Source organism: Salvelinus alpinus, chromosome 4 (assembly GCF_045679555.1).
Source record: "Salvelinus alpinus chromosome 4, SLU_Salpinus.1, whole genome shotgun sequence".
NCBI classification, from domain to species: Eukaryota; Metazoa; Chordata; class Actinopteri; order Salmoniformes; family Salmonidae; genus Salvelinus; species Salvelinus alpinus.
This window is the reverse complement of record NC_092089.1, coordinates 7,722,551-7,734,587: the sequence shown is the minus strand read 5'-3', so window position 1 is coordinate 7,734,587 and position 12,037 is coordinate 7,722,551. Positions and strand designations below refer to the sequence as shown.

General features: G+C 49.1%; 1 protein-coding gene across 1 annotated transcript in view; it reads left to right on the top strand.

Moving 5' to 3' along the window:
• The window catches only part of ice1 (KIAA0947-like (H. sapiens)), a 31,261-nt gene that overhangs the window by 3,091 nt on the left and 16,133 nt on the right, over positions 1 to 12,037 (top strand). Inside the window, exons 4-11 of the mRNA XM_071395627.1 lie at positions 2,296 to 2,313; positions 2,454 to 2,565; positions 7,888 to 7,964; positions 8,099 to 8,136; positions 8,261 to 8,343; positions 8,483 to 8,556; positions 9,090 to 9,127; positions 9,270 to 9,352. Of these exons, the coding sequence (XP_071251728.1) occupies positions 2,296 to 2,313; positions 2,454 to 2,565; positions 7,888 to 7,964; positions 8,099 to 8,136; positions 8,261 to 8,343; positions 8,483 to 8,556; positions 9,090 to 9,127; positions 9,270 to 9,352 (523 nt within the window). The remainder of the gene's footprint in view (positions 1 to 2,295; positions 2,314 to 2,453; positions 2,566 to 7,887; positions 7,965 to 8,098; positions 8,137 to 8,260; positions 8,344 to 8,482; positions 8,557 to 9,089; positions 9,128 to 9,269; positions 9,353 to 12,037) is intronic.

Below are 12,037 nucleotides of genomic sequence, written 5' to 3'. Positions count from 1 at the left end.
CACCCCCATTGGCCCAACAGCCTTCCCCACAAGGCTACCTGCCACCCCCATTGGCCCCAACAGCCTTCCCCACAAGGCTACCTGCCACCCCCATTGGCCCAACAGCCTTATCCACAAGGCTACCTGCCACCCCCATTGGCCCCAACAGCCTTATCCACAAGGCTACCTGCCACCCCCGTTGGCCCAACAGCCTTATCCACAAGGCTACCTGCCACCCCCATTGGCCCCAACAGCCATATCCACAAGGCTACCTGCCACCCCCATTGGCCCCAACAGCCATACCCACAAGGCTACCTGCCACCCCCATTGGCCCCAACAGCCTTATCCACAAGGCTACCTGCCACCCCCATTGGCCCCAACAGCCTTCCCCACAAGGCTACTTGCCACCCCCATTGGCCCCAACAGCCTTATCCACAAGGCTACCTGCCACCCCCATTGGCCCCAACAGCCTTATCCACAAGGCTACCTGCCACCCCCATTGGCCCCAACAGCCTTATCCACAAGGCTACCTGCCACCCCCATTGGCCCCAACAGCCTTATCCACAAGGCTACCTGCCACCCCCATTGGCCTCAACAGCCTTATCCACAAGGCTACCTGCCACCCCCATTGGCCCCAACAGCCTTCCCCACAAGGCTACCTGCCACCCCCATTGGCCCCAACAGCCTTATCCACAAGGCTACCTGCCACCCCCATTGGCCCCAACAGCCTTCCCCACAAGGCTACCTGCCACCCCCATTGGCCCAACAGCCTTATCCACAAGGCTACCTGCCACCCCCGTTGGCCCAACAGCCTTATCCACAAGGCTACCTGCCACCCCCATTGGCCCCAACAGCCATATCCACAAGGCTACCTGCCACCCCCATTGGCCCCAACAGCCTTATCCACAAGGCTACCTGCCACCCCCATTGGCCCCAACAGCCTTCCCCACAAGGCTACTTGCCACCCCCATTGGCCCCAACAGCCTTATCCACAAGGCTACTTGCCACCCCCATTGGCCCCAACAGCCTTATCCACAAGGCTACCTGCCACCCCCGTTGGCCCAACAGCCTTATCCACAAGGCTACCTGCCACCCCCATTGGCCCCAACAGCCATATCCACAAGGCTACCTGCCACCCCCATTGGCCCCAACAGCCTTATCCACAAGGCTACCTGCCACCCCCATTGGCCCCAACAGCCTTCCCCACAAGGCTACCTGCCACCCCCATTGGCCCCAACAGCCTTATCCACAAGGCTACCTGCCACCCCCATTGGCCCCAACAGCCTTATCCACAAGGCTACCTGCCACCCCCATTGGCCCCAACAGCCTTATCCACAAGGCTACCTGCCACCCCCATTGGCCCAACAGCCTTCCCCACAAGGCTACCTGCCACCCCCATTGGCCCAACAGCCTTATCCACAAGGCTACCTGCCACCCCCATTGGCCCCAACAGCCTTATCCACAAGGCTACCTGCCACCCCCATTGGCCCCAACAGCCTTCCCCACAAGGCTACCTGCCACCCCCATTGGCCCAACAGCCTTATCCACAAGGCTACCTGCCACCCCCATTGGCCCCAACAGCCTTCCCCACAAGGCTACCTGCCACCCCCATTGGCCCCAACAGCCTTATCCACAAGGCTACCTGCCACCCCCATTGGCCCAACAGCCTTATCCACAAGGCTACCTGCCACCCCCATTGGCCCCAACAGCCTTATCCACAAGGCTACCTGCCACCCCCATTGGCCCAACAGCCTTATCCACAAGGCTACCTGCCACCCCCATTGGCCCCAACAGCCTTATCCACAAGGCTACCTGCCACCCCCATTGGCCCCAACAGCCTTCCCCACAAGGCTACCTGCCACCCCCATTGGCCCCAACAGCCTTATCCACAAGGCTACCTGCCACCCCCATTGGCCCCAACAGCCTTATCCACAAGGCTACCTGCCACCCCCATTGGCCCCAACAGCCTTATCCACAAGGCTACCTGCCACCCCCATTGGCCCCAACAGCCTTATCCACAAGGCTACCTGCCACCCCCATTGGCCCAACAGCCTTCCCCACAAGGCTACCTGCCACCCCCATTGGCCCAACAGCCTTATCCACAAGGCTACCTGCCACCCCCTTTGCGCCACTGTCATTGTTGTTAGAAGTGGTCCTCTACCTCAGTTGATAGAGCGTAGCGATGCCAACGCTAGGATGGTGTGTTCGATTCCTAGGACCCTCCCCCCAGTATGTAAAATGTATGCACGCATGAATGCTTTGGATAAAAGGCTTAATTAATTATTATGAAGTGTTTTCCTTGACAGTTTGTTTACAGCTCCAGAGATCCCAGAGGTATGATATTTCCGTTTTCTAATTCTCTCTTTACTAAATGCTCTTTTATGTCTTTGTAAGTATTTGACATGTGTTTGGAAACGTATATGGTTTGGCAACATAAAGTTGTTGATTATTTCTGTCACACAACATTGTTCCAGGGAGACCAATAAGCTGCGTATACAACTTGATGATCTGCAGTTGAAAGTAGCTTCTCTGGAAAAGCAACATGCAGGGTACGAAGCCATGCGGGCAGAGCTGGAGGCTAAGCAGGTAAGAGATGTGAAATGCTTCATTCTACTCATCATGACCGTGTTTTGTCCTCTAGAGCTCTAACAGAGTTGTGTCCTATTGTCCTGGAGAGCTCTAACAGAGTTGTGTCCTACTGTCCTGGAGAGCTCTAACAGAGTTGTGTCCTATTGTCCTGTAGAGCTCTAACAGAGTTGTGTCCTATTGTCCTGTAGAGCTCTAACAGAGTTGTGTCCTATTGTCCTAGAGAGCTCTAACAGAGTTGTGTCCTATTGTCCTGTAGAGCTCTAACAGAGTTGTGTCCTATTGTCCTGGAGAGCTCTAACAGAGTTGTGTCCTATTGTCCTGGAGAGCTCTAACAGAGTTGTGTCCTATTGTCCTGGAGAGCTCTAACAGAGTTGTGTTTCTGTCCTCTAGAGCTCTAACAGAGTTGTGTCCTATTGTCCTGGAGAGCTCTAACAGAGTTGTGTCCTATTGTCCTGGAGAGCTCTAACAGAGTTGTGTCCTATTGTCCTGGAGAGCTCTAACAGAGTTGTGTCCTATTGTCCTGGAGAGCTCTAACAGAGTTGTGTTTCTGTCCTGTAGAGCTCTAACAGAGTTGTGTCCTATTGTCCTGGAGAGCTCTAACAGAGTTGTGTCCTATTGTCCTGGAGAGCTCTAACAGAGTTGTGTCCTATTGTCCTGGAGAGCTCTAACAGAGTTGTGTCCTATTGTCCTGGAGAGCTCTAACAGAGTTGTGTTTCTGTCCTGTAGAGCTCTAACAGAGTTGTGTCCTATTGTCCTGGAGAGCTCTAACAGAGTTGTGTCCTATTGTCCTGGAGAGCTCTAACAGAGTTGTGTCCTATTGTCCTGGAGAGCTCTAACAGAGTTGTGTCCTATTGTCCTGGAGAGCTCTAACAGAGTTGTGTTTCTGTCCTGTAGAGCTCTAACAGAGTTGTGTCCTATTGTCCTGGAGAGCTCTAACAGAGTTGTGTCCTATTGTCCTGGAGAGCTCTAACAGAGTTGTGTCCTATTGTCCTGGAGAGCTCTAACAGAGTTGTGTCCTATTGTCCTGGAGAGCTCTAACAGAGTTGTGTCCTATTGTCCTGGAGAGCTCTAACAGAGTTGTGTTTCTGTCCTGTAGAGCTCTAACAGAGTTGTGTCCTATTGTCCTGGAGAGCTCTAACAGAGTTGTGTCCTATTGTCCTGGAGAGCTCTAACAGAGTTGTGTCCTATTGTCCTGGAGAGCTCTAACAGAGTTGTGTCCTATTGTCCTGGAGAGCTCTAACAGAGTTGTGTTTCTGTCCTGTAGAGCTCTAACAGAGTTGTGTCCTATTGTCCTGGAGAGCTCTAACAGAGTTGTGTCCTATTGTCCTGGAGAGCTCTAACAGAGTTGTGTCCTATTGTCCTGGAGAGCTCTAACAGAGTTGTGTCCTATTGTCCTGGAGAGCTCTAACAGAGTTGTGTTTCTGTCCTGTAGAGCTCTAACAGAGTTGTGTCCTATTGTCCTGGAGAGCTCTAACAGAGTTGTGTCCTATTGTCCTGGAGAGCTCTAACAGAGTTGTGTCCTATTGTCCTGGAGAGCTTTAACAGAGTTGTGTCCTATTGTCCTGGAGAGCTCTAACAGAGTAGTGTCCTATTGTCCTGAAGAGCTCTAACAGAGTTGTGTCCTATTGTCCTGGAGAGCTCTAACAGAGTTGTGTCCTATTGTCCTGGAGAGCTCTAACAGAGTTGTGTCCTATTGTCCTGGAGAGCTCTAACAGAGTTGTGTCCTATTGTCCTGGAGAGCTCTAACAGAGTTGTGTCCTATTGTCCTGGAGAGCTCTAACAGAGATGTGTCCTATTGTCCTGGAGAGCTCTAACAGAGTTGTGTCCTACTGTCCTAGAGAGCTCTAACAGAGTTGTGTCCTATTGTCCTGGAGAGCTCTAACAGAGTTGTGTCCTACTGTCCTGGAGAGCTCTAACAGAGTTGTGTCCTATTGTCCTGGAGAGCTCTAACAGAGTTGTGTCCTATTGTCCTAGAGAGCTCTAACAGAGTTGTGTTTCTGTCCTGTAGAGCTCTAACAGAGTTGTGTCCTATTGTCCTGAAGAGCTCTAACAGAGTTGTGTCCTATTGTCCTGGAGAGCTCTAACAGAGTTGTGTCCTATTGTCCTGGAGAGCTCTAACAGAGTTGTGTCCTATTGTCCTGGAGAGCTCTAACAGAGTTGTGTCCTATTGTCCTGGAGAGCTCTAACAGAGTTGTGTCCTATTGTCCTGGAGAGCTCTAACAGAGTTGTGTCCTATTGTCTTGTAGAGCTCTAACAGAGTTGTGTTTCTGTCCTGGAGAGCTCTAACAGAGTTGTGTCCTATTGTCCTGGAGAGCTCTAACAGAGTTGTGTCCTATTGTCCTGTAGAGCTCTAACAGAGTTGTGTCCTATTGTCCTGGAGAGCTCTAACAGAGTTGTGTCCTATTGTCCTGGAGAGCTCTAACAGAGTTGTGTTTCTGTCCTGGAGAGCTCTAACAGAGTTGTGTCCTATTGTTCTGGAGAGCTCTAACAGAGTTGTGTCCTATTGTCCTGGAGAGCTCTAACAGAGTTGTGTCCTATTGTCCTGGAGAGCTCTAACAGAGTTGTGTCCTATTGTCCTGGAGAGCTCTAACAGAGTTGTGTCCTATTGTCCTGGAGAGCTCTAACAGAGTTGTGTCCTATTGTCCTGGAGAGCTCTAACAGAGTTGTGTCCTATTGTCCTGGAGAGCTCTAACAGAGTTGTGTCCTATTGTCCTGGAGAGCTCTAACAGAGATGTGTCCTATTGTCCTGGAGAGCTCTAACAGAGTTGTGTTTCTGTCCTGGAGAGCTCTAACAGAGTTGTGTCCTATTGTCCTGGAGAGCTGTAGCAGAGTTGTGTCCTATTGTCCTGGAGAGCTCTAACAGAGTTGTGTCCTATTGTCCTAGAGAGCTCTAACAGAGTTGTGTCCTATTGTCCTGGAGAGCTCTAACAGAGTTGTGTCCTATTGTCCTGGAGAGCTCTAACAGAGTTGTGTCCTATTGTCCTGGAGAGCTCTAACAGAGTTGTGTCCTATTGTCCTGGAGAGCTCTAACAGAGTTGTGTCCTATTGTCCTGGAGAGCTCTAACAGAGTTGTGTCCTATTGTCCTGGAGAGCTCTAACAGAGTTGTGTCCTATTGTCCTGGAGAGCTCTAACAGAGTTGTGTCCTATTGTCCTGGAGAGCTCTAACAGAGTTGTGTCCTATTGTCCTAGAGAGCTCTAACAGAGTTGTGTCCTATTGTCCTGGAGAGCTCTAACAGAGATGTGTCCTATTGTCCTGGAGAGCTCTAACAGAGTTGTGTCCTATTGTCCTGGAGAGCTCTAACAGAGTTGTGTCCTATTGTCCTGGAGAGCTCTAACAGAGTTGTGTCCTATTGTCCTGGAGAGCTCTAACAGAGTTGTGTCCTATTGTCCTGGAGAGCTCTAACAGAGTTGTGTCCTATTGTCCTGGAGAGCTCTAACAGTGTTGTGTCCTATTGTCCTGGAGAGCTCTAACAGAGTTGTGTCCTATTGTCCTGAAGAGCTCTAACAGAGTTGTGTCCTATTGTCCTGAAGAGCTCTAACAGAGTTGTGTCCTATTGTCCTGGAGAGCTCTAACAGTGTTGTGTCCTACTGTCCTAGAGAGCTCTAACAGAGTTGTGTCCTATTGTCCTGGAGAGCTCTAACAGAGTTGTGTCCTATTGTCCTGGAGAGCTCTAACAGTTGTGTCCTATTGTCCTGGAGAGCTCTAACAGAGTTGTGTCCTATTGTCCTGGAGAGCTCTAACAGAGTTGTGTCCTATTGTCCTGGAGAGCTCTAACATAGTTGTGTCCTATTGTCCTGGAGAGCTCTAACAGAGTTGTGTCCTATTGTCCTGGAGAGCTCTAACAGAGTTGTGTCCTGGAGAGCTCTAACATAGTTGTGTCCTATTGTCCTGGAGAGCTCTAACAGAGTTGTGTCCTATTGTCCTGGAGAGCTCTAACAGTGTTGTGTCCTATTGTCCTGGAGAGCTCTAACAGAGTTGTGTCCTACTGTCCTGGAGAGCTCTAACAGAGTTGTGTCCTATTGTCCTGGAGAGCTCTAACAGAGTTGTGTCCTACTGTCCTGTAGAGCTCTAACAGAGTTGTGTCCTATTGTCCTGGAGAGCTCTAACAGAGTTGTGTCCTGTTGTCCTGGAGAGCTCTAACAGAGTTGTATCCTATAGAGCTCTAACAGAGTTGTGTTTTGTACTGGAGAGCTCTAACAGAGTTGTGTCCTACTGTCCTGGAGAGCTCTAACAGAGTTGTGTCCTATTGTCCTGGAGAGCTCTAACAGAGTTGTGTCCTACTGTCCTGTAGAGCTCTAACAGAGTTGTGTCCTATTGTCCTGGAGAGCTCTAACAGAGTTGTGTCCTGTTGTCCTGGAGAGCTCTAACAGAGTTGTATCCTATAGAGCTCTAACAGAGTTGTGTCCTACTGTCCTGGAGAGCTCTAACAGAGTTGTGTCCTATTGTCCTAGAGAGCTCTAACAGAGTTGTGTTTCTGTCCTGTAGAGCTCTAACAGAGTTGTGTTTCTGTCCTGGAGAGCTCTAACAGAGTTGTGTCCTATTGTCCTGGAGAGCTCTAACAGAGTTGTGTCCTATTGTCCTGGAGAGCTCTAACAGAGTTGTGTCCTATTGTCCTGGAGAGCTCTAACAGAGTTGTGTCCTATTGTCCTGGAGAGCTCTAACAGAGTTGTGTTTCTGTCCTGTAGAGCTCTAACAGAGTTGTGTTTCTGTCCTGGAGAGCTCTAACAGAGTTGTGTCCTACTGTCCTGGAGAGCTCTAACAGAGTTGTGTCCTATTGTCCTGGAGAGCTCTAACAGAGTTGTGTCCTATTGTCCTGGAGAGCTCTAACAGAGTTGTGTCCTATTGTCCTGGAGAGCTCTAACAGAGTTGTGTCCTATTGTCCTGGAGAGCTCTAACAGAGTTGTGTCCTATTGTCCTAGAGCTCTAACAGAGTTGTGTCCTATTGTCCTGGAGAGCTCTAACAGAGTTGTATCCTATAGAGCTCTAACAGAGTTGTGTCCTACTGTCCTGGAGAGCTCTAACAGAGTTGTGTCCTATTGTCCTGGAGAGCTCTAACAGAGTTGTGTCCTATTGTCCTCTAGAGCTCTAACAGAGTTGTGTCCTATTGTCCTGGAGATCTCTAACAGAGTTGTGTCCTATTGTCCTGTAGAGCTCTAACAGAGTTGTGTCCTATTGTCCTGTAGAGCTCTAACAGAGTTGTGTCCTATTGTCCTGTAGAGCTCTAACAGAGTTGTGTCCTATTGTACTGGAGAGCTCTAACAGAGTTGTGTCCTATTGTCCTGGAGAGCTCTAACAGAGTTGTGTTTCTGTCCTATAGAGCGCTGAGAAGTTGTCCCAGCAGCTTCTTGAGGAAGTGGAGAGGCTGAAGGAGCAGAACAACAACACAGAGACTCTGTAAGACTCATCAAGAACATTTACAGCATTTTGTTTGGTGCTTGTTCCGCTGACATCTTCTCTATGTTCTCCAGAAAGAAGAGACTTGAGGGTTCTTGTTCCACTGACATCTCTGTTCTCTCTCTGTTCTCCAGAAAGAAGAGACTTGAGGACCAGCTGAAGATGGTAGCAGGTATTGTCTCTGGTTATAATTCTACTTTCTGTAAACCCTCAACCGCTGATATACCCATATTGTAATAGTCTACTGGCGGATGTATGTAACTCAAGTCTTTCCTGTGGAACTGTTTATTATGAAGAGACAACAGAGAAGCAGTGCGTGGATAATGTCCAGCTGAGACAGGAGAAGACGGCGCTGGAGAAAGACCTGCTGAAAACACAGGTAAAAGTATTATCTAACGGGACAATAAATCCTCATTCTTGTCTGCCTGGTTTCAACCCACTCAACTTAAACCATTTTGAAGTATTGGTGTCAAAGTGTTTTAGTACGGTGATGATTTGACGTGTGTTTATCTTCTCAGGTGTCGTTGAAGACATGTCAGAAGGTAGCAGAGGAAGTGCAGCAGAAGGAGGACAACGCCAGGACATCCGTTCTGTAAGGGGTTAGGGGGGGTTAGGGTTAGGGGGGGGGGTTAGGGTTAGGGGGGGGGGTTAGGGGGGGGGTTAGGGGGGGGTTAGGGTTAGGGGGGGGGTTAGGGGGGGGTTAGGGTTAGGGGGGGGTTAGGGGGGGGTTAGGGGGGGGGTTAGGGTTAGGGGGGGGGTTAGGGTTAGGGGGGGGGGTTAGGGGGGGGTTAGGGGGGGTTAGGGGGGGGGGTTAGGGTTAGGGGGGGGGGTTAGGGGGGTTAGGGGGGGGTTAGGGGGGGGGGTTAGGGTTAGGGTTAGGGGGGGGGGTTAGGGTTAGGGGGGGGGTTAGGGGGGTTAGGGGGGGGTTAGGGGGGGGGTTAGGGGGGGGGGGTTAGGGTTAGGGGGGGGGTTAGGGTTAGGGGGGGGGTTAGGGAGGGGGGGGGGGTTAGGGGGGGGGTTAGGGTTAGGGTTAGCACTAAGTCACCGAGCACTAAAACAACAAGTGGATGGTATAAGTCATTGTGTTGCTGTACTCATGTTTCTACCTTCTGATTTCACCAACAGAAAACACAACCTGGAAAAACAACTTGGACTGTTTCAAGGTTGCTATTACTATTATTATCTGCTAGTCTGTGGGAACATCATTTACATGACCTATAAAACGACAATATTCCTATTGTGATGTGTCACACAGCCTGACCTGCCTTGTCTTACTGGCGATGTGCCTGGGTTGTTCTGTTTTAGATTCTAAACTCAAGCAAGAGCGTGACGTTACCGGGCTGAAAACAGAGAAGATTCTACTGGAGAACAAGCTTCTACATCTTCAGGTTTGCGTGTTCTCCCTACTTCCACTCACACTACAACCTGCACTGCTAAATGTTCTCCCTACTTCCACTCACACTACAACCTGCACTGCTGCATGTTCTCCCTACTTCCACTCACACTACAACCTGCACTGCTGCATGTTCTCCCTACTTCCACTCACACTACAACCTGCACTGCTGCATGTTCTCCCTACTTCCACTCACACTACAACCTGCACTGCTGCATGTTCTCCCTACTTCCACTACAACCTGCACTGCTGCATGTTCTCCCTACTTCCACTACAACCTGCACTGCTGCGTGTTCTCCCTACTTCCACTCACACTACAACCTGCACTGCTGCGTGTTCTCCCTACTTCCACTCACACTACAACCTGCACTGCTGCATGTTCTCCCTACTTCCACTCACACTACAACCTGCACTGCTGCATGTTCTCCCTACTTCCACTCACACTACAACCTGCACTGCTGCATGTTCTCCCTACTTCCACTCACACTACAACCTGCACTGCTGCATGTTCTCCCTACTTCCACTCACGCTACAACCTGCACTGCTGCATGTTCTCCCTACTTCCACTCACACTACAACCTGCACTGCTGCATGTTCTCCCTACTTCCACTCACGCTACAACCTGCACTGCTGCATGTTCTCCCTACTTCCACTCGCGCTACAACCTGCACTGCTGCATGTTCTCCCTACTTCCACTCACACTACAACCTGCACTGCTGCATGTTCTCCCTACTTCCACTCACACTACAACCTGCACCTACAACCTGCACTGCTGCGTGTTCTCCCTACTTCCACTCACACTACAACCTGCACTGCTGCGTGTTCTCCCTACTTCCACTCACACTACAACCTGCACCTACAACCTGCACTGCTGCTAAATGTTTCCCCTTAAACTTCTCTGGGATATGTTGCTAGCGTCCCAACTTTATGTCCAAAAACCTCATTTGAAATTGGTGTTTTATGTTCAGAAATGCCTTGTCTCAAACAAACATCCGGTGAAAGTGCAGAGAACCACATCAAATTACAGAAATACTCATCATAAACATTGATAAAAGATACAAGTGTTGAACATACGATTAAAGATAAACTTCTCCTTAATGCAACCGCTGTGTCAGATTTCAAAAAGGCTTTACGGTGAAAGCACACTTTGCGATTATGTTAGGTCAGCGCCTAGTCACAGAAAACCATACAGCCATTTTCCAAAGAAGGAGAGGTGTCACAAAAGACAGAAATAGCGTTAAAATTATTCACTTACCTTCGATCTTCACCGGATGGCACTCCCAGGTCTCCATGTTTGACAATAAATGTTTGTTTTGTTCGATAAAGTTAATCTTTATGTCCAAATACCTCCTTTTTGTACAGTAATCCAAATGCACAAGGTGCGAGCACTAAGTCCAGACGAAAAGTCAAAAAAGTTATATTACAGTTTGTAGAAACATGTCAAACGATGTATATAATCAATCTTTAGGATGTTTTTATCATAAATCTTCAATAATGTTCCAACCGGACAATTCCTTTGTCTTTAGAAATGAAAGGGAACAGAGCTCGCGCTCACGGCCGCGCGCGTGACTAAACTAAAGGCTTTCAGCCTGACCACTGATTCAAACAGCTCTTATTCGCTCCCCCTTCACAGTAGAAGCCTGAAACAACATTCTAAAGACTGTTGACATCTAGTGCAATCTGACCCCATAGACACTGTATATTGGATAGGCAATCACTTTTTTTTAAAACTACTAATTATATGCATATTCTAGCTTCTGGGCCTGAGTAGCAGGCCGTTTACTCTGGGCACCTTATTCATCCAAACTACTCAATACTGCCCCCGTTCCCAAAGAAGTTAAACCACTCGAGTGTTGCTTTAGCAGTATGCTTAGGGTCATTGTCCTGCTGGAAGGTGAACCTCCTTCCCAGTCTCAAATCTCTGGAAGACTGAAACAGGTTTCCCTCTAGAATTTCCCTTTATTTAGCGCCATCTATCATTCCTTCAATTCTGACCAGTTTCCCAGTCGCTGCCGATGGAAAAACATTCCCACAGCATGATGCTGCCACCACCATGCTTCACTGTGGGGATGGTGTCCTCGGGGTGAGGTGTTGGGTTTACACCAGACATAGTGTTTTCCTTGATGGCCAAAAAGCTAAATTTTAGTCTCATCTGACCAGAGTACCTTCTTCCATATGTTTGTGAGTCTCCCACATACCTTTTGGCGAACACCAAACATGTTTGCTTATTTTGTTCTTTAAGCAATGGCTTTTTCTGGCCAGTCTTCTGTTAAGCCCAGCTCTGTGGTGTACGTCTTAAAGTGGTCCTGTGGACCGATACTCCAATCTCCACTGTGGAGCTTTGCAGCTCCTTCAGGGTTATCTTTGGTCTCTTTGTTGCCTCTGATTAATGCCCTCCTTGCCTGGTCTGTGAGTTTTGGTGGGCGGCCCTATTCTTTCAATTTTTTAATAATGGATTTAATGGTGCTCTGTGGGATGTTCAAAGTTGGATATTTTTTTTATAACCCAACCCTGATCTGTACTTCTCCATAACTTTGTCCCTGACCTGTTTGGAGAGCTCCTTGATCTTCATAGTGCCCCTTGGTTAGTGGTGTTGCAGACTCTGGGGCCTTTCAGAACAGGTGTAAATATACTGAGATCATGTGACAGATCATGTGACACTTAGAGTGCACACAGGTGG